General features: G+C 43.7%; 1 protein-coding gene across 1 annotated transcript in view; it reads right to left on the reverse strand.

Moving 5' to 3' along the window:
* Nucleotides 1-897: 897 nt before the first annotated feature.
* IBTK (inhibitor of Bruton tyrosine kinase) overlaps nt 898-23489 on the reverse strand; it is a 732550-nt gene continuing 709958 nt past the window's right edge. Inside the window, exon 31 of the mRNA XM_086926550.1 lies at nt 898-2381. Within this exon, the coding sequence (XP_086782676.1) occupies nt 2256-2381 (126 nt within the window). The 3' untranslated portion in view covers nt 898-2255. The remainder of the gene's footprint in view (nt 2382-23489) is intronic.

Below are 23489 nucleotides of genomic sequence, written 5' to 3' on the forward strand. Positions count from 1 at the left end.
CCTAACAGCAACAGTTGAAAGAAAGAATCAACAACAAGGTATCTCAACAATATGGAGAGAGCCAGAAAAAGTTACAAGTCGGCGGCGCAGAGAAAAGGGACCTGAGGTCATCATGCCGACGAGGCTCTCTTATGGCTCCAGTGACGTCATGTGGAGTCGCGAGCTGAGCTGTGGCATTGTGACGTCTTCGTCGGCGTAGAGAGCTAGGAAACATATCTGCGGAATGCTGGCACAGGGGATATTCATAAGGTGAGGAGTCCACAGGCAGATGTATCCATCAGAAGGATTCAAGTTATACCCAGGAGGTTAGCATGGCAGCGACTTGTGTTGGCCTCCTAATACTCAAGCCTGCAAATCCCCACTAACAATACTACTGCTGTGAATAACTTAAAAATTATCTGTTCAAGCGTCAAACCAATGCTACATCTGTTGCAGAGAAGTGTATATTGGAAAGAAGGCTGGAGCGTACATTTATGGACCGAGGGTAGAAACAAATGTTTTGAAGAGGATAGACTTCTACTGACCAGGTAGAGTAAAACTGGTATTGTAGTTAACAAGCATCCATGAGAAACGCTCTTATGGCAATGGATAACATTGTTCTTTTCAAATGATTGGTTATTAGAAAGTCGGAATGATAAGGTGCTGTCGCAATGAATGGGTGCAACGTAACTATACATATTAATGTTTGATCATATGTTTATTTTAAAATCCTTGACACATCCTTGATTGTTACTTTTGCACTAAATGTTAGAAAAAGGCTTTCAAAGCATTTGATAAGAGGGTGTGCCTGTTTTGGCACTATACCATACACTTGCATTTAGACCATTCAATTTCATGCCTAGGAAGACAATACCACAGGTAAATAATGAATTCGAGAAAAAACACATCACACCTCTGTTGTTGTTGCATTTCTGTTTACTTCCCCATTGAATTGTTTTTTGGTACAGCTCAAACTAGGCCACTTACACAATGTACAAGAAAGGCATGTATATGACAGCAATTCCAAATTGGCATATTCTTTGTCTCGAGTAAACTCCTCTCTTGATGACCCAGGTGCTAACAGTGTAAACATTGCTTAGCCTTATGATTTGTAAATGCTTCCTTAACATACACAACCAAACAGAAACCCCATTTTAACATGACGGGGTAGCAAAAGAAAACAAAATGAAAGAACCGAAAAGGAAAAGGAAGATGACATGGGTCCAACCAGTATAAATTAAATATTCATGTAACAATTTAGCAGACTGCATTTTGAAATGAATACAGGAACACAGGCACTCTGCAAACTTGGGCACACATCTGTAGACTCATTTTACGTGTATCACAGAATTTATTAAACCTGTGCATACACAGCAAGGGTGCTCTGCCTCCGGGTAGAGTGTTCCTTAAAAAATGTTCCCCCAAAATTCAACTAACACCTAGCACAGGCACTCTTGAAAGCAGATCTGTGCTTCAGTGCTGGAGGTGTCACTGACATCATAAGCTCAAAATATAAATTAGCACATTTTTTATATATGAACACAGTCTATAAAAAGAATCAGGATTGAAGGAATACATGTACTTTATTTTAAATTCTGGTTTAGTTTCTATGTTAAGCTGTACGATTATTTTATTACAGTGTGAACGTCAACAGGACTCCAAATATTGAAATGCATGGCAATTATAAAGCTTTTGTGGAGAAGTAGAATGTCTGCCCTAATCTCTATCATTTGCTCATTCATTGATCCTGAATTATAAACTAAAATGTGAGGTCTGAAAATGCAAGTCTGGACAGCCTTAACATCTGGCATCTGCTGGATCATATTCAAGATGCACGAGACTGGATTTAAGTTTTTTCTCCAACAAGAAATTTATGGCACACATTTCTGGACGGAGACTAATAGAACGATAAAAGATTGCCAAACTCTAAAAATAAAAAATGCAGTGTTGCTTGTGAGGATGTATCTAATTAATACGCCTGTCCTTGGTTTTCATATCAATCCCTGCAGGGTCGCAAGGCAGGTGTTTAACCTCTTATCTCCAGCAGCTCTTCACTCACACTACTTACTCCAATTCTCAAACACTTTTCTTTTCATGGTGATGATATCATGCTTTACCTCGTAGAAGACGTATGACAAAGTATGACTTTCTTCCAAGTTGGAGCCTATCAATATGGTGCATTGTTACTTTTCAAAAACTGTTTACAATATTAGTCGGCTTTCTGGTTGGTGTAAATCATTGATGACGATGACGTTTTTGACTCGGTCCTATTCCAATCAATGCTTGTTCCACATTGGTATGGCAACTGGCCCCTTTGTTGTTCTTTCAACTAGAATAAACTCGTCAGGATTTCCCAAAGCTCTGTAGTGAACTAATAGATCCTGTATGGCACACTCCTCGATCTACAAGTTAGTCAAGAAAAAAAATATTACTAATCGAATTTGTTTACATAATACACAAACTGCAAAGTGTTGGCAAATTGCTATTCCCAATTAAAAGAAGGTTACATACCTGTCAGCAACAAAGTTTTTAACAAATAGCTTTACCAACTTATATTTTTTCAACTCTTATGAACAATATGGGGAGATCAAGGTATTTTACCTGCTTGGAGCTAAGTCCGCATTGACAGCCCCTGCCCTGTCTGTTGTTCCATGAGGCTGGTTGTTGCAGTGTAAGGGGACCAAGGAAGTCGGACGTGGCTGTTCGTCTGGATGGAACAACACACAGCCTACCAGCGCGGACCTACCGTTCTGCCTCACTCCTCCACACCACCCGCCCAGGCTGGACGGTACAGTGCCTTCTGGGAACTGTAGTTTACTCATTGACACTGAACTACTTTGGGTGTGGCGACACCATTAGGGGGAGGAGCAGCGTTTGCTGGGAAGATTTTTTAACAGGTGGACTATTAGGTGTGCTCAGTGCTGGGCGCTGAAGAAGGCTGACTACGCCGAAATGCATTCGCCCGCTGCCACTGCCTAAAGATGAAATAAAGCGAGCTGGCTTCTCTAAAAACCCCTTCAGGCCTCTGAGTCCTTCTTTCTGCGAGAGGGACTGTTTCCCAAAAAAAAAAAAATATATATATATATATATAAATATATATATATATAAATATATATATATATATATATATCTATCTATATATATCTATATCTCTTGGAAACTCCACTGCCAACCTGCTTTTGCAGTAATACAAAGTAGGAGCACGGACCACCATTAAGTGCACAGAATCTCATTTATTTAGGTTATACTCTGTCTGCCATTACGCGTTTCAGCACCGAAGTGCCTTGATCACATGACACGTGAGCCAGTCACCTGACTTCTTTTATACCCACACTTTTTTCTCTTTCTTGTTGTGATTTCTTCACCATTTAAAGTGACAGTGCATTTTGTATTTTTATATTATTGCATGAGTTATACATTTGATATTTACAATATTGCAAATTCTGGCAACTCAATTTCATCAACAGTCGTGGTATAAATACCAATTTGATCAATGATATCATGTGTCTAGAACCAATACTTGTGCAAGATTACGCAATGTTCAACAAAGTGCTAAGTGCAATACAATACGACCTACATACATACATAGTTTTACAGATAAATATATAAATAAATAGATCTAAAAAATGTATGTTTTAGAAATCTATTTAAAAATGTCATGCATTGAACGCAAATATCTCATTAAAAGTTAAGAACTGTGCAATTGTGGGTGTAAATACCCTTAGTTAGATGTTGTAGTCCATATAAAATTCATTTAAAAATGATTTACACGTAGTTGTGGACTTCCTTTCTATTGCTGGTGGGAACACTACTAATATCTGTGTGGTCCTTTGAGTCTATCTGCCTCATATGATAGTTCAATTCAACTGTATTGAGTTATATGGTAACATTCCCAACATGTTACTGCATGTTGGGTATGATTGTGTATGGTCCCTGTAGTGAATGTTAAGGGCATTGGTTGTTTGTTGCCTTCTATTCATTCAATAAAAAATTACTGATCGACAGAAGCCTCTGTCTTGAGTAATATGCATATAAGTGAAATAAAAGTTTAGTGTGTAAAAAAAAAAACCTAAAAGATCTATATAAACAACACACGGTAAAAGCCTTTATCATCTAATCAGTTACTAAGATCTTAGCCCGTGAGTACAATAAGGTCTGATATTTGCATCTAGCCCAATTTTTATGTTCTAAAATCAATAATTTCCTCTTGGCATGTTATTCGTGACCTGTTTTTAAAAATGTAAATACTGTATTCTTAGCGAGACTTCTAAGTTATCCAGAATGAACCTACCCTAGATAAAACCTGATCTTAACATGTTAAGATCTAGTTAATGCTTATAGACAAATGTATAAATCTTCTGTGATATTGAGGCCATTCGGGTGTTTAGAATCCAGTTCTAAAATGTATCTGGTTTCTAGATTACGCAGAATTCCCTCTCTGTTGCCCCCTCTCTTATTAAAAGGTACACTGTCAATAATGTAGCATTTTAAAAACTTGGGGTCTGCTTGGTGATTTTCATTGAAATGGCGGGCAACAGGCCACCCCAGGTCACGATTCTGGATTGCTCTGATATGTTGTACAATCCTCTTATGCCCCTGCAGCTAGGTACTTCCCACGTACCTAACCTGCAGGGGCACTCGAGGACATACACAACATATTACGATTTGCATGACAGAGATTTTGTAATCTTGTGTTCTCCTCCTCCAAATGCTTTTGGAATGCTGGTGGTATTAACTCCATTTTGGCAGGCTTTGCAGGTTTTGCACCTATAAAAGCCCTTCCTTTGGCATAGCCAGTTTAATTTAGGTTGCTCTATTGGATTGTTGACCACCAGTTTGTCTCTCATATTTGGGGCCCGTCTGTTCGTGACAGAGGGTCTAGCTGGTAAAGTGGGTCACAAGACTGAACCAGTTTTAACTAATGGCCAGTTCCTCTGTATAATGCGATTGATCTCTTTGTGTTGCTTGCTGTAACCCACAATCATCCTAAATTCTTTTGTGGGTTGATTTGTGGTTTCTATTGGTTGTGCAGCAATGTTCACATAGGCATTAGTGTCTCGCCCTGATAGTTTTAGGAGCTTGTCTCCGTCTGCTTTTTGGCTTTTAAGAATCGTGGCATCTGTGCATTTTGCATTTTACCTTGGGCCAGAAATCTCTTTTTACATTCTAGTTGGGCTTTCACTAGTTCACTTTCAGTGCTGCAAATCCGTTTTTGCGAAGCATTTCCCCATAGGGGATGCTTTGAACCAAATGCTTTGGATGTTGACTATGTGCATGTAATACTGAGTTGACTGTACTTGGTTTTCTAAGCATTTCGGTTTCAATCTTGCCTTCTTCTATATATACTTCTACGTCCAGAAAGAGGACACACTCAGCACTGATTTCAGAAGTGAATTGCAGGTTCATGTCATTTTGGTTTAACTGGTGAATAAATTCGGTTGCCTCAGGTTAAAACCATGCCAAATTAAAAACAGGTTGTCTATGTAACGGCGCAAGCATTTAACATGTTGGTTAAGGGTGTTGGTAAATTCTCTATGGAGGACCAGTTCCTCCCACCAGCCCATGTGAAGACAGGCATAACTGGGGGAGAAACTGGCCCCCATAGCAACACCCTGTAACTGCTGGTATAGTACATGTTGAAATAAAAAGACATTGTTTTTCAAACAGAAATCAATCATGTCCATGATCATTTGCTATGATGTTTATGCACATTTGATCTTTGTCCCAAGTAATACTCGATCGCCCTCATACCATCATTATGGCTTATACTAGTATATAGAGCGGCTATGTCCATAGTTATCAATAATCCTTCTGCCACTCACAATTATGTAATTTAGCCAAAAAGTCACTGGTATCTTTTTGGTATGAGGGTAATTTTTGTACAAAGTCCTGTAAATAATGATCAATATATTGAGATGCATGTTCTGTTAAGCTATTTCTGGCAGAAAATATGGGGCGTCATGGGGGTTGAATCGGATCTTTGTGCAGCTTGGGTATAAAGTAAAGTACCGGTGTTGTTGGTGTGTTGTTTTTTAAAAACAAATATTCATCTTTACTCAGCAGTCCCGATGAGATATATATATATATATATATATATATATATATACATATTGAAAACATATGTGTAAAGTAATGCTTAAGTGATAAATTGAGAAAATTACCAAGAGTTAAACACTGAAACTTGCCAGTTGGTTTAGTGAACTCATTTTACCTGGTGCCCCTGCCATGCACTGCTTATGACCTCACATGTTTCATCACTCATGACCTATTAAATGAGGACATCTCACAGTACATCAATGATGATATCACATATGACATAATGAACTCATTGTGTCAGCGTCCTATAATGTTTGTGAACTTTAAGTAGTTCAAAAAGCAACACCTGTGCCTAGTTATCTAACACTAATCAAGTGATCACACGCTGGATACATAGCATATCTGCCAAATCACCCACATAAGATGGATGTTACCTGCTTGTTACTGGTGTTTATCAACCTAACAAACAAAATGTCCTCGTAGAAATTAAAATTGTCAACTCCAGGCAAAAGGGTCTGGCTTCAATTCCCTTCAGGGGGTCTAATACCCCACAGGTGCCAGCCTCCGGCCAGGCTCTGCACCCAACCCCCCAAAGGCATCTAAGAAGCCACGGGCACCCAATACCTACTGTGCAAGTGTAGTGGTAGTTTGACTGCAGAGCAAGGCCTCTAGTCAAGCTCCGCCCCAACTGCTCACGGGTGCCAAACTCCTAGCGAGTGGCCATCGCCTTGCTGCTCACACCCTTTGGCTGTGCACAGCGGTGGGTGGAGGGAGTGGTGGTGCTGCGGGGTGTGTGCTGCAGGGCCTGGCCTCTGGCCAAGCCCTGCACCTAACCCACTGCAGGCGGCCAACTCCTACTTCACACAGCATATGTTCACTACAATAGCATAGGCTACAGGGTCTGGACCATGGCCAACAACTTCTAAAAACTGTTTTTATTACAGCAGCACCACAAGGGGTACACCTTGCCGGGACCACAGTACCTGCAACACAATATATTTTTTTCATTTTGACTTAAGGGGCGATTCTTTAAGAATGCTCCCCCTTATGGCCCTTTTGGCCCTCATCAGGCGGGATAGCTTGACTCCACTCCACTTCACTATTGGATTCAAGCTACCCTGGATGATGCCCTGAAACAGGTTCCAGGATGCTTGCTTCCGGTCCAGGGAGGACCTGGCTTGGCAGTTTGGGGATGGACTGATCTCACAAGGAACAGGGTCAAGACTGATTTGCATATGGCTGGGTCCAAACTGGGGTGTTGTGGTGAGCAAAAGAATGATGGATTAAACCCAGATCCTTGTGAATGGGGGTGAATGTTTGTATTGTCCAGCATTCCACCCATCAATTGTTTCTTTTGCATGTCACCCTAAGTGGGAAGGGTATGCCCAGACGTGGGTCCCATGCTCACTACACCACTGGATTCAAGCTAGCCTGGCTGATGATGGGTGATGCCCTGAAACCGGTCCCAGGATGCTTGTTTCCGGTCGAGGGAGGGTCTGGTTTGGCAGTTCGGGCTAGACAGTTCCCACAAGGAACAGGGTCAAGACTGATTTGCATATGGCTGGGTCCAAACTGGGGTGGTGTGGTGAAAAAAAGAATGATGGATTAAACCCAGATCCTTGTGACTGGGGGTGAATGTTTGCATTGTCCAGCATTCCGTCCATCAATTGTTTCTTTGGCATATGTCGTAAGTAGGTGGCATGGAGTGAGGAGTAGTCTCTAAGGGGAGTGAGCAACCCTTTTTGTTAGGTTATGTATTTCTACAGCTAGAGCTTTGCACCCTTCTGTAGGACCGGCAGACTTTGCTATTTTACTGAATGCCAGTTATCACCTTCCTTTTTTTTTTAAAGGAATTCCTGTTAATTCGGCAATCTTGCCCAATGCCAACCGTGTATATTGTTTGCCAATTCCATAGTGTCTAGTTAGCTCGCTTCTGCATCTACTATTTAAATGGCAAGCACAAATACATGTTCCTGCCACACTTTTGAAGTTTTTCACAAAGCTCCTAGTGTGTGCCCTTCAAAAACTTTAAAATGGTCTACTTAGCACAAGGCATTTTGTTACTGGATTATGGCTAGATGGCTCTTGTGGGGGTGTTAAGGTACTTTAATCTGGTGAGTGTCTTGTAGTATTGTTGGTGTCTCATTTGGACGATACATGCCACTGCATGATCAGCAAGCAAAAGAGAAGGCATCAGCAAGCAGGTCCAATAACAGGAGTTCAAAGGAGTAGAGGACATACAGGGTTGTCTCCACATTTTGCCCATTTCAATACAAAAACATTTAGTTTCAGGTTCCAAAGGATTAAAAGTTGCTAAAAGCCACCAGATTTGATGCCATATCGTGTCATACAACTTGGAAATGTTATCTGGTCATCTTTCAGTTGACGATCGCGGTATGCAGGTGTTACAATTGCACGAATGAAGTGAAGCATTTGACAAAACGGTATTAATGTGCGCAAATGATTAAATACCAAATTAATACTGCCATTGACAGTTCCATATTAAGCTGTATGATTTGACTTTTCTTGCTGCATTATTTTCTCAACTTTGCCTGGAAATCTGCTCCTCGCTGTCACAGAATGCCACTTCCAATGGCAATAATGCACACCCATTCAAAAATATTCTTCCAATGAGCAGTAGATAAGGAACCAAACAGGAAGCTGTATTTCCCAAAAAGAGAAGCACATTTTGCTAATAATACACCAAGGAATAGAATTGTGGGGAGACATAGGCAGAAGTGCATACGAAGGGTACATGAGTCTAAATATACAAAGAACAGTCAATTCACATTTGGCTTCCGTGCATTTTAGTGAAACTGCAATTTGGATATGTCATTTTATAGGGGCACTTGGGAATACGGACATTATGGGTTAAATATTATTGCACTGCTCAAATGTTTTTAAGGGTGACATGATTTACAGCAGTTTCTAAAGTAAATGGATACTTAATCTTCCTCATCAGTGTTCGCCCTGCGGCCATCCGCAAGGAAACATAAAACAGCCTCAGCTTCCTAGTCCAGCACAGGCAGAAAGACAAAACAGCGATCAGCCTGTGTGCAACAGACCCGTTGTCCGGGTTTTATAAATGAACAAAGAACCAGAGCAGCCGAAGCGCCCTGGGGAGATACCAATGTTGGCCAGGTTTGAATAAAAAAAAAGTATTTCCAATACAATAGGTCTCGAATTGGTGAAAGTTACGAGGTATTCGTGTTGTAAATGCTAAAGTTTTTAACCCAATCTGTCAAGATGCTGCAGCTGGAGTTTGGAGGGTACGTAATTAATTGCGGCTACAATAGAAACAGGCTGGAAGAGGAACATTGCGCTGTATGTGGCTTAAAATTCAATTTTATAATGCAGGGAGAAAAAGCTGCAACTAAAATCGCGTTGCTGTAGAAGTATGGTGTAGAAATAGGACTCAGGAATGATGCAGTTATGGGGCTTTTTAAAATGATGCATGATAAAATTGGTGCCTGCGCCCGGTGTGTAATGCCCATGGGCTGGTTGTAATTGGGGGCTGGTTGTAATAAGGGGCTGGGGGCTTGTTTTCCAGGAGATGGGCAATTGCGTTTACTTTGCTTGTGCTTTCCCTATCTCCTGTGCACAACAGGCTGTAATGTTTTGTACATTTTGTATAAAAGTTGTAAAAATGTAGTTTGGTGAGCCGTGCACAACAAAATAATAAAGTTGTGGGAGCCAAGCACCACGAAAGGAAAAACGCGCGGATGCTATTATTTAATATTATTTGCGGTGTGCATGGACTTAATTTATTTTGGCAAGACGCGCAAAACAAAATTAACAATGTGCGGCCGCCCCTGTTTAAAGTAATGCAACACAAACAAAATGCCTTGCACAGACTTAATCTAGTTTGGCGAGCTGCGACCAACAAAATGAAGACCGCAACACCGCCATTGCTTAAGTTCAAGTGGCATGATAATGCGAAAGAAACAAGATTGCGATTGCCATTGTCAACATTTAAGAGTGGCGCTCAGGAAGTGCGGTTGAAGAAGAGCTGTAGCTATTCTGCCTGCAACACCAGCAGACCAAAACTCATTAACGAAGTAGTGCAAACAAACTGTAAATAAAACATCCCAAGTAAGATTACATGTAGTAGGGCCAGTCCTTATGGGAGGTTACATCAGTAGAAAGGGAGGGACTACGGAGGTACTACTGAACAAATTAACCAATGAAAGAAAAGCATTTACAAAAGACAGTCAAATGAGCCATATCCTGAACACAGCATGTCTCCAAGAGAAAGCGCGAGCGCTGCCTAGGCATAACCTAAAAAAGGAAAATAACTGAGGAAAGTATCTGCAACTTCATTAGACTTGAGAGAGAACAGAATGCAGTAACCATTTTTAATTGGGAGCTTTCATATTACCAAACAAAGGAGTGTTAAAATTTCCTGGTGGGGTGCTGACCGCTTGTAAAAATATAAACAATTAAATAAATTAACAATTTTAAAAGGGAAAAACATTCTGCTTTTTATATAAGAAGGGCACTTTCGCCCACCAATGCTCGGCACTGAAACTGACTTTTCGTAAGCACAGATGCACATTATGCACAGGAAAAATACAGTCAATCACAGTGGAGGGGAGCCAATGGCTATAGTGGGATGCTGTATGCTGAGAAAAAAAAGGTCTTGGCTAACTCCAGGCTTCCAAGCGCATAACAATGGGGGTTGTGAAAAGGGACAGCAGGTCTGGCAGGCAGAGGAATGCAGACAGTGAAGCCAATTATCCTTTGACATTGCCTAACCCCTCTGAGCAAGGAAAAGTGTATACTGCAGGAACTGTGACAACTTGACCTGCAAGAATCTAGATTATTGTCTGCACACCATGCAACAAAGTTGCTTCATATGTCAGAGTAAGAAGACTGTGGAGGGTCGATGTATTGACAAAATGATGTCCATCACCGCAGGTGGCAGCTGAATGAACTCAGGTGTCCCACTAAATCTCGAAGCTTGAAGGTGGAAGCCTCGGAGATTGGGGTGGAGAAGGTCTGGCCTGATTGGTAGACTCGGCGGAGGAAATGTGAAGAACCGCAGGTCTCCATGCCACACCATCATTGGCCAAACCGGGGTGATCAGAATAACATGGGCTCGGACTCGGATCTTCCTATCTTCCTTAGAACCTGAGGAATCAAGGTTGGGGGAGGTAAACTAGCAATACAGTTGAAAGTTCCACTTCAAATGAAACATGTTCCCTAAGGCTCCCTTCAATGGATACCACAGGGCCCAGAACTGCTGGCAATGAGCATTTTCTGAGGAGATAAAAAGTCCACCTGTGCAGTGCCCTACTGGGCGAAGATATCCTGGACTACCTCTGGTAGAAGAAACCAATTGTGGTTAGCAAGATAATACCAGCTCAGGCTGTCGGCTCTGCCACTCAAAAGGAGGTAAGTCTCTACTCCCTCTTGCTTGATGATGTACCACATCGCTGGTGAGCTGTCCATCAAGGTCTGGACGGCACTAACATGGAAAGCGTGGAGGAGGGTCTTGAACGCCAGCTTTATTGCCCACAGTTTGCATCCACCTGGTGTAAGAACCTGTTCTTCAGGAGACCAGAGGGTCTGACTCCTGCAAGTCTGTGGAGGATAGTAGAGCTATGTGTGTTGACCTTGAAAGAGTGAAAGCCTTATTAAGAGAGAAACCAATGCATCTATCTGACTAAATCATGCACATGTTTGAACTTGTTTCACTCAATCACAAAAACTGTTGTACTAACATATTGAGTGCGCTGTCTGCTCCAGGGGGTTTGAGAGGTAGATATTTTTGTGAAATGCTAAATGCATGTTTTGGGTGCAGTGACAGAGGCAGTTCTCTGACCTAGTGAAAGAATGTTGAGCGTCCCTCTCACTGATACATACACTCTGCTCTCCACATCGTCTTAAATACCCAAAAAAGCAGTGGCAAAGCAAATGGGTCTACCTTGCAATCTAAGTTGGACTAAATTATATTTAAAAAAGCGTTTCACGTGAAATGCATGTTTGATTTATTTACACAATGCATCTGTTAGATAAATAATTTAATGCGTAGTAATTCGATTTACTTTTGAAAAGTAAAACAGACTGGAATGCAGTACAATTACTCCATAGGAGGTGTTATGATACTCCCAAAAGCGAATAATATGAAGTGAGAAAGCAGCACTTCCATGGGCAGAGTTAAAGCACACCCAACTCACACTAAGCTCGTTCTGTCCTTTACTATAGCAACATCATCATGTGTATTTACAAAACACACGTTTACCTAGAAGGGCATATTGGCGCTGAATAACAGATGTTTATTGTTACGCAACTCAATGGTACTCATTTTACAGATCTCAGCAGGATGAAAGGCTCAGTGGATCGACTGGGAAATGCATCTCTGATCATGAGGTTAAACATAGGCCCGTACAGTGGATGAATTAGTCCACTAAGTTACCAGACCCGGCTTACTGTGGTAAAACAAGTCTAAAATCATTTATTATGTGAATCCACTAACTTTCATAAAATGGTTGCCAACTCTTGAGAGCTTTGTCTCGTGTCTATTCTTTACCTTCCATAATGATCATACACTATTTATCTGCATCACTCATCGAATAATCGATCTCTCTAGTAGCCCTCTGTTATTGCTTTAGTGTGTTAGCTTTCATTAGGCCACTGTATGTCCTCGCCATACTATCTATGTTGCTCTCTTCTTCATATTCCTCCTAATTCATATTTTATCACTGGCTTTAGGAACATGTCTATAACTCGTTCACCTTCCTGCTTTTTATTATACTCATAGTGGAAACTCTTCATCTAGGCTGAGAATGTATTTTGCAGAGTTTCTTTTCCAAGAACACTCTGTGGCTTTGCTAAACAGCATCAGAAGACCTCCACACTTATGGTAGACTTTATGACTAATTGTTGTGACTGTAAGCAGGAAAAAGGGCTAAAGTATTCCCGAGATACAGCAAAAAAACCTCCACAATGCCATAGACACTGCTTTTGTTTTTCAGCAAAAAACTATTGTTTTAATGATTTGTTCCTGTAATGCGAAAGTAGTGCCGAGTATGCTGTCATGATATGGCAGCTCATCCAGTACTGTGTTTTGCCAAGAGTGCCCATACCAAATCAGTGGGAGCAATTTTTGCAAAACACTTCTCTTAGTCAATGGCTGGAATTGATCAGTATGGTATCTGGCTCCTAACCAGGCTGCCGCCACCCTAGTGTTTGGTGGACTGTCCGCCATGTATGTCTTGAGGCCCTAAGAGTCCGATAGTTGGGCAGCATTAGACTAGCACAGAGGGCCATCTGGCAGTGCCAGAAAGGCTGCTCTGACAGGTCAGTGTGTGTGCCATTGTTTTGGTTGTGGGCCTGCTTTATGGTCTGATGGGCCACTTTTTACAGTTGATTTTAATTATATTATCACACTGCCTGCAGCAAGCAAAAATTTATCCAGTCTCCTATACCCTGCCAAACAGCTATACACCTGCCTCAGCGCCCCAAATGTACTGATGTCAGGATCCCTAATGCTGATTTTTTTTTGTCATAGGCAAACATGGTTCATCTGTCTGTGCCATGACATAGGCTTGTCTCACAGGCTTGTTGGGCTGGAAGGGCACCCAAAGCGCTACCCTCATAGTAGTGAAAGGCTACTGCCTTTACCAGGAGTTAAGCAGCACAAGCACAGTGCTGGCTGCATACCGTGTAGTGATCAGTAGGAGTGGACAGCTCCTTTTTAACCTGTGTCTCTGACGGGAAGGCTACAGGCTTACACATTCACTGACCCTCTGCTGTAAGCTTAACTCACTCCTTAGCCTACATCGATTTGGCGTGGAATGCTGCGCAGCACATGAATGCTGTACCTGCACTGGGTGTATTTGTTTCTATTAGTGGTAGAGTACATGAAGGATATAGTGCTGTGCAGTGTGTGCATGGTAAATGTATGTGCAGGGTGTATGTGTGCGGTATACTATGTGAAGGGCACAGTGTTGCACAGTGCATGTATATTAAGTGCATGTGCTGGGTGTATGCGTGCCTGTGAATTGTACTACACATGGAAGACTGGGGGTTCATTTGTGTGTGACCTATTGCTGCATGGTGAAACGTGAGGAAAGGAAGTAGAGGAATCTCCCTCAGACAGATTTGTTTATTGCTGCACTCCTGTACGCTTCGTGGGACACACTGGAAAAGGGAGCCAGACTTCCTCAGTACACTTCAAAGGGTGCTCTTTGATTCTGAGGTCACAAGGAAGGGGCTTGGTCAGATCACAGGAAGGAGATTGGCCCAATAGGAGACTCATGAAGAGTAGGCCTGAGGCCCTGGGCTCACCATGCGATACCAATATCATGGCGGCTGACATCCAGATGTGAACTCTAGTCACTCCCATGGCATGGGTTGTGAACTATCAGATTTGCAGTCACTCTAGCTGTGACAGACTGATTTTAACAGGAAGAGAGGGCAGATGAGAGGGCACTTCCAAAGAAAGTACACCCCCAACATAAACTTCAAAGACACAGACTCTAAATCACATTTGGTGCCTGGAAATAGACTATAAGAAGGGGAGCTTGAGACCACAACAATTATCAGCTGTCAAGCAGCCAGTTGGGCTGTGAGAGGAGAACAAGCTCTGCAAGGCTTCTGCATGTGACCAGGATGGATGGCCAAGGCCTGGCAGTCTCCCTACTGGGTGAGGGGACATCATTCAGGGAAAGAGCTGCTGCCCTGGAAACTGGAGCATCAGTGCCTGCTGGCTTGCCAAGACCAGTGTGCCCTGTTGGGAACGGGAGAGTGTTGGAGGGAGCAATGTCCAGTGGGGAATCTTGTCGAGTGGGCTCCCTTAATGAGGTATGAGGAGGTGGCTGCTGCACTGATCAGGTCACTGCTGTGAACAAGAAAATTCAGCCACCCCCAATATGCCAGAGGAGGGCCGTCTTAAGGGGAGACAAGGATATCACTGTGCGAACAGGCTGAAACCCATATGCAGTGAGGGATTGGGGACCTCATATGCCAGGAAGGGACGACGTAGACAGATTGCTGAGCAGTGGCCCTTGCACGATGAAGAGTTGACAGCCCCATACGCCAGAAGGGGCTGCTGTGCAGGCATCTGCATTGCCGATTGGGTCAAAGCCTGTGTGCAGTAGAGAAGCAGTTACCCCATATGCCAGAGGGGGTTACTGGGACAAGCAAGAAGTGTGACCTGACCAGGATCATCACTGGAGGAGGGAGCGACCATGGGCTCCCCTACTCAGCTACACCTTGATGAGGGATCAGCATCAGGACCTTTGCACTACTTCCCCCCACGTGGGACCGACCAAAGACTTACCCTGCCACAAGGAGCTGTGAGGAACCTTCGGTTGCATGACCACATGTGAGGAACTCTGGGTTGTCGAGTGCAGGCCATCTGAGCTGCCTGCAGTGAAGTCACCTGAACCTGCTACTGCCACTCCAAACCCCTCGGATGGGGTGCGCCAAGAACTCCAGTCACTCCGACCCATGAGGTGCAGGTAAAACTGATTTTGGGCCTGTCAGCCTGGGGGGACTTGCTTGCTAGATATTGCTTTGTCGCTGGAACACTTTTGACTTTAATACAGATTCAGAGTGGACTCTTGAGACTTGGACTACTAATAGCACAAACCCTAGGATGTTGCCTATAGTGAATAGGGGAAAAACCACTGTAACTAGAGCCAGGAAAATGTGGGACACAGGTAACTGCCTATAAAAACACTAGAGAACCGACCTCTAAGGGTGCTGTGTAGTTGTTTGTGAATGTTGCATTTCCCTTTGTGTTGACAACTTAGAAATACTTATTTTTTGTCATAAAAGTGAGTATTTGGCTGGACACTGATTTATTGCCTCTGCTGCATGTGCTGTGAGCCTACGTTCACTCCCCTATACCCACCTCTGCCCGGAGGGAGCCCTGGACTACTCAGACCAAGCTATTCTTGAAGTACGAGTTTCTTACCTTCAGTCACGATGTATCTGGTAGAGACGATTCTAGCCGCAGATTCCTTCACTAGAATTATCTCCAGGCGTGAGACTGAATCCGGAATTATTTTTATCCAGCATCCCTGCACGCCGAGGGGACGGTATCACGGGACTCCGCCCAGGCGTTGTCCAATTGCAATACAGATCGTGTGATCTATATGATCACATGTCCTTGCTCGCTGAGGTATATCGGCCACACCACCCACAAAATTAAATTACGTATCAGTGAGCACAAAAGCACAATTCGCTGCAATAAGCAATCAACGTGCCTGACAAATCATTTTTTATCTTTTAAACATCAAGCAGATTACATGAGATGGTTGATCTTAGAACGCCCATTGATTCCCCAACATGTGACTAATGTCTCTAGATTTCTGTTCATTAAGGAGCAAAAGTGGATCTTAAAGCTCAAATCTGATACAGAAGGCTTGAACGACAACATTCCGTGGGTCTCTATCTAATATCTTCTCCACAGTGACACTTTAGCCATTAATATGTCGTAGGGTCCTTAGATGGTGCTATCAACTTGTAACATCAGGTTTTGACCTGACATTAGTACATCAAATAGTTGCCACGTCATTAGACGGCAATTCCAAACCACCAGTGGTATAGTAGTAACAATGCCTCCAGGAGTTGCTCTTTCCATCTCAAGCACCTAGGACTTTAAGTATTCTGGTTCCAGTTTAAGTATTATGGTTCCAGTTTAGTTAGAAGCCTGACAGCGCCTACATGACTGTATTGGTGTAATATGTTCTGCTCTTGACCGAACTATCCTTGACAGATCAAGTGAAATGGGGGGCTGTGTTGAAGCTGTGGAACATCGTATATAATAGCTCACAGCAAATAATGTTCCACTGGCACCCCGCTGTAAATGTAAACATTAACATTCATGGCTGGTTACCAACACATGTATCTAGTAAAAGATTGACACAGAGGCATATCTAATTATATAAACTCAGCCATCACTCATCGAGCAATAGCAGTAGCAGATAGCGATCTAACAGATTTCAGACGTGGTACCATTATGGAAAGATTCTATACTGCTGTGTTCAAATTATTCACCATTCACTTTTCTAGATTATGAACACTCGACATGATGCTGCAGGCACACTACACTTACTTGTGCTGACACTGCCACTTCATGATATAGAGTTGTATGTGTGGTCATAGACATTTTTTTTCTTTAAACCAAGCTATCACCGATTGGGTGAAATCGGCAAAATAACTTATGGTCTGGCATATTAAGCCAGGGTTTTATGCCTCGAGCAATGAGTGCTCTCCAATACTTGTAAACCCATGTTACACATCGCGCTTTGACCACAGTATTAGGACTTGTACTGCAGCTATTACTTTAAAACTCTGCATCGCGGCAGATAGTGTGACATTAGCGAACAAATTCAACACCATTGTTAATGGTCTGGCACATGATCTGTTGCCGTGTGAAATAACCAGTTTCCAATATTTCAAAAATAACCCTGGTTTCATCGCGCTCAGTACTTTGACTTGTACTGATGCTGCCACTTTCAGTCTCGAGCTATGCGTGCATGCGCATATAGATGGTAACTGGCAACCACGCGCGTGAGCGTTTGAAAAGCGTATCGGCTGCACGCTGCTGCTTGAATAACTGAGCATACAGCGAGCAGCGTGTAATTGGCGCACATGCTTGCATTAGCTTTGAAATAGCTTCTGAATATCACGCAAGAGTAGATCATTAGCCACTCACGACGTGCATTATGTGAACACTTGGGCCACAATACTACATCGCGGACATTCATTGGCTCAGCAGTTAATTAAGGCTCATTAGGCCAATCAGTTCCGCTATAAAAGGAGACACTTTACTGTCCTCGGTACCTCCCACACTGCTTGCAGACTGCAAGGGGGTACCGACGGACAGGTAAGAGCATCCTGGTTTTGGCTCTTTTTGTTTGCTCTTTTTGTTTTCTGTTTTTTAATTCTTTATGGATTTAAACATAGTCAAGTAAAGCACATTGGTTACTATAGGAGTACTGTTTATGTTTTGAACAATACTCTTTTAGCCTAACAGGCTCTTGACTTCAAAGCATTTCGACAGGATACCTCTTATCTTGGTCCATATGCTCCCATTATATTCTGCCACTGAGAACAGGGCATATTATTGAGGGAGCTTGGCATGATACACGATACATGATCCTTGATTTAACTTTAACAAAGTACTGGTTAAAGAATATCACACCAAGAAAATGAACTACTCTAAAAGGAACTCATCACATCGGAGACTAGCCTGTTTTCCTTTCATGGTGTTGAATGCCAAGATTTTATATTTCTGATTTAGGTTTTAATATTTTTGATTGTATGAGTATAACAAAGGGATAAAGGATGGATGATGTAATCACATCTTGCTCCCTTATTTCACCTACAAATAGAGCGGGGCCTCAACCACCGAGCAGTTGCCAGGTGAGGTGAGGCTTACTCCCACAGCAAGTTGGGTGAGTACTAATTTGTTCTGAAAATACAATTGCCTAATTAAGTTACGTAATGAACTGGCGTAGTCGATTAATATGTATAATCGATGGTCTGACTTTTTAACCTCTATGCTCTGAGTACTTTTGTTCACCACAGTAGGTTTGACCCCTTTTTTTGACAAATTCTTTTTTGTTTTAGGAATGAAGAGATAGCTCTTACCTAGATATACATGGGATTCATGTCTGGTAGGATGGTAATAAACCACTGATCTACTCATTCTCTTACGTGAAAAATCTTCATGTGTAACACATTTCACTAACAGTGTTTTTTCCTGCAGTAGTACTTAACATCTACTAGGTCCTGAAGAAAGCCGGGCTAGCTAGCCAGAACGGCTGAAACAAGTCGACCTCACTCTTTGTCAGGAGATAGTAAATTTGTTCCATACTATCAGGTGGTTTTTACTTATGACATTTGGACAATACCGAATAAACATATTTTTTGTCCTTCTAGTCATTTTTATTTTTCACACCTTTATCACCTGCACTGCACTCCATCAGTTGTCTCATATCTTGAACAATTATTTTGGCTGAGATTACTGGGAGTATGAGGTCAAGTATTCATTCCTGTTAGCATTGGAGCAACACTGGCTACATTTGACCCCACTCTCACTGGTTTCCAGATGACGAGGCTCCGCCAAATGGGTGGGCTGATGGAGACTATACTCATGCCAAGCGTTGGGCAAGCTATTTGAACCTGGTGAACAACTTTCTTTGGAGCATTCAGAGTTTTTTTTGTCGTGCTAATAGACTGACTTTCTCCCCGTAGTTGTGCAGATTGGTTACACCAGGTCGAACATCTATAGGATAACACAGGTCACGGTTGGATGTTTACAGTTCTAGAACCCTTCCCTAAGGACCTCGAAGGAACCACTTGGATCAAGGAAGGTTGGAGAGCCACCCCACCTGTGGATACCTCAGGAACCAAGATACCTACACCAGGGAGCCCAGGTGCATAGAGATGAAGTGGAATCGGAACCTCCCATAGACGCCTATAGAGGTTCATGGAATATCAGCAGCTACAGCGTCTCATGGACCAGGTCTGTTAAACGAGGACACAGAATCCAGATGAGAAGAACCTGAAAGCAGAGGGGACAGAGTCCAAGCCACCTGGTTGTAACTGGGAGGCACAGGAGCACAATACCAGCCTTTGTCTTCGGGTCTTGCTGTAGCACGGGGAGCTTGAAGCAGCAGCTGTGAAGCCCAGGTTACGATGAAGGAGCACAGGAGCCTTCCATAAGCTGTCCCACACCCGTCAACAAGTGCAGGAGAGTCAGTGACCGGTAGGACCACCAACAAGCCTTGGCAGAGGCAAACAGCGGATTGAGGGTGAGGATGCTGTGATGCAGACCAGCAAGATCTGTGGAACTAACCTAGCAAGGGTAAGTCAGGGCTGGCCCTCAGCATGCAGAAGAGCCAGCAGGGTTCGATGGAGCCCCCTCGAGGACCTTCTGGCAGCAGGCACATGGAGTGGCAGAAAAGCCTCAGCAGCAGTCAGGAGATTAAGGCCCATGGGGCAGAGGATGCAGACAGGACATCATTATTGAGGTTTGAGGCTTCTTGGAGCCTGAAGATCTTTTGTGAATAGTGTGAGACGTTGGCCTGGTATATGATGTCCACTATTCTAGTGTGCACCCTTTATCAGGCCAAACAACCCTTATGGTCATGGTTGTAAAGTCAACCTTATAGACCAGCTATCCTAGTGGTAGCATGGACAAAGCAGTCTTAGGCTAAAACTTCAGAGAGCATGTGAGGCCAGCTATTTTACCAAATATAATCCCTTGAATATCAAATGATTGATTGATTGATTGATTGATTGATTGAAAGGACACCACACAAGGTATATATCAAATATATATGTATTTATTACTAACACAACCCCTCTGCACTCTTTATGAGGTCAGAGTTCGAGATACGTTACATGTTACTCATTAAGCATATTATAAGTTGCAAAAATACAATTCTGCCCTAGGGGCCTCACGAACCATACACTAAGTAAGTGGTATAAGAACCACTTCAGGAAAGGTGAATAGGCCTAGGGCATCGCTGGGGCTACACTGTACAACCAAAGGTTAGGAAGTAGGAGTCCCACAGGATGCGTGTGCAGTGTCTAAACACACACGCGAGTTACCATAGAGTTAGAATGGGAACGTAAATGTTACATGTAGATTTTGGACACTTCCGGATGGACTACGGTAGAACCCTGTGAAACTAGGACACTTCGATAGTTACTACCCACAGGAGCACCGGAGTACTCGAGTTACCTCACCCAGGGAAGCCGGGTGCATAGGTGTCTTTTCGTGTCGGGTTTCGTCGCGGTTTCCTATGGAGATCTGCAAAGATGTGCTGCAGGCGACCAGAAGTAAAGTGTCCGGGTGGATCCAAGGGTGGATCGGAGTCGAGAAGAACCTGAAAGCAGAGGGGACATAGTCTGGGTCACTAGCCAGTGACCAGGAAGGAACCAGGCGAAGTCGAGATGCAATCAGGTGAAGAGGTGAATCTGGTCTCTGCAGTCACGTGGAACAGGAGGCGTCGACGACGATCAGGCGCTGGATACGAGCTGCCCCACGAAGGATCTAGGCGACTGTGGTGTCGGTATCCGGATTGGACCCAACAAACCTTGGTAACCGCAACCCGCGCAGGAAGTCAAAATGGGCTTCTGTTCAGACCAGCAAGGTCTGGGGCGCTTCTCCTTCACAGTGAAGCTGGAGCAACCAGGCAAGCATTGTAGATTCAAAGGTTCGTCTTCGTAGGGCTCACTAGCCAACGGGCTAGCAACCGGGAAGATGCTTCATTCTGAAATGCAGGAGCGGGCCCCACGCGACACTAGTGGAGTGTGGAGGGCTGAGCTTCGGTGCAAATGCTGCTAGGGTCTGGGGCTTCTCAAACTCCAATGCACAACTTCGAGGGTACCTCAGAAGCTGCACAGGTAGCAAAAAGCAAGTAGTCCAGGATGTCCGGCCCCACGTCTCTCGTGTCCGCCACGGGTCTCAGCTTTGCTGCGGATGTGGATCGGAGTCCGAGAAGTCTGGAAGTCCAGTTCCTAAGTCACTGAGTCTTCGGGTTCCGGCAGGAGCGTCGATAAAGCAAACCGGCTAGTTACTGGTGGTGCCTGTTTGCGCAGGGTGGTCACTCCTTGACCACATGGGAGATGGCTTCAGTCTTCCAGTCGATATGGAACGTCGAAGATCCAAGAGTTCGTTTCAGAGTTTCTTTCCAGGATAACCTAATGTCTCTAGACACAGCTTCTATCTTTATACTAAACTAAGGGGCTGGATTACCTGCTAGGTCCCTTCTATGGGTGGAAACTGAGAAGGGGGTGGTTACACCCCTTTCTCTTTGTCCAGTTTCGCGCCAGAGCTGGGGATGGAGTGCCCCAGCAACTGGTTTGAACTGGGCTATGCATGGAGCACCTTGTGTGCCCCAGGCAGTGTCTGGAAAAGCATCTTTCCATTGAACCCACCCTGCCCCAATCCACTACAGGCTGTCTGGGAAGGTGCCAGCACCTCCCTCGACAGGAAACCTATTGTCCAGGTCTCCCTTGCCGGAGTTCCGTCCAGCTGCAGGAGGTCAGACTTGTGGCTGTGGCAGCAGCATCCATTTTGTGATGCTGAGGCTCTGTTTACCTTTAACTGGGTAAAGCAGTAACTACATGTCTTCTCCCTCTAGAAGGGTGGACTGCTATCCCCGTCGTCAGGACTGGCGGGGGGTAATATTCCAAAGCGTAGGACACCTTACACGACATGTTTTGATAAAGCCAAACCAAAGTTAGCATTAACCGCGAGGATTATAATGCACTTAAGAGTATATGGTATGGCTATATCATAGAATAGCTATAAGGACATGGTTCTGAAAGCTGCAGACAGGCTCAGCTCATGCTATAGCACCATCTCACATAAAACCAAGCACTCTGCCTTCAGGATTGTCAAGGCCTGCCATAGGAGTGACTTATAGGTATATATGTGTCTATATATAAGGGTAGATATAGGAATACTATATCTAAGCAAGTGGTGATTACACCACCTTGCACAAGCTGAGTGATAAGCCTGTGTTGTCAGTTTGGATAGCCAGCCAGGGGTGGCATAATTCATGCTGCAGCCCCTGGTAGGCCTTGGATGCACCTATACCCTGGGTACCTATGGTACACTATACAGGGGCTCACAAAGGTGACCCAATTCCCAATTAGGTATGTACCTAAAGTACATGGTATCAATTTATAGAGAGAACATCTGGGCTGTGGGTCTGATTAGCAGGCCCACAGCCACACTAAAGTAGAAAAACCAGAGTATCACAGCAAAAAGTGGGGGTGACCATAGGAAGCAGACCCTACTCTCCTACACAACCCCCCCCCCACCCCCAACGCAGGGACATTAAACTTACCATGACCAGTTGAGTCTTCATGTTCTAAGTGGAAATATCTGGAGAGTCCATCTGCATTGCCATGGTCAGTTCCAGGTCTATGTTCCACTGTAACGTCCATACCCTGTAGGGAAATGGACCACCTGAGTAGTTTGGGATTTTCACCCTTCATCTGATTTAGCCACAAAAGGGGATTAGGGTCTGTCTGAATCTTGAAGTGAGTACCAAACAAGTATGGCATCAGCTTCTTCAGGGCCCAAACCACAGCAAAGGCCTCCCTCTCAATAGCTGACCAACATTTCTCTCTAGGGGTCAGCCTTCTGCTAATAAAAGCAATGGTCTGGTCTTGACCATCTTTATTCAAATGTGAAAGAACAGCTCCCACACCCAACTCAGAAGCTTCTGTTTGGACAATGAATTATTTGGAGTAATCTGGACTTTTCAGAATAGGTGCAGAGCACATGGCCTGCTTCAGGTGACCAAATGCCTTATGACAGCTTACTGTAAGTGGTGTCACAATGGACCCATAGTTCCTAACAAACTTTCTGTAATAACCAGACAGGCCCAAGAAAGCTCTGACCTGTGTCTGGGTGGTTGGAGGAGTCCAGTCCTTTATGGTCTGGATCTTGCTCTCCAGTGGTTGAACCTGACCTCCACCCACAAGGTGGC

Source organism: Lissotriton vulgaris, chromosome 6, assembly GCF_964263255.1.
Source record: "Lissotriton vulgaris chromosome 6, aLisVul1.2, whole genome shotgun sequence".
Classification (NCBI taxonomy): domain Eukaryota; kingdom Metazoa; phylum Chordata; class Amphibia; order Caudata; family Salamandridae; genus Lissotriton; species Lissotriton vulgaris.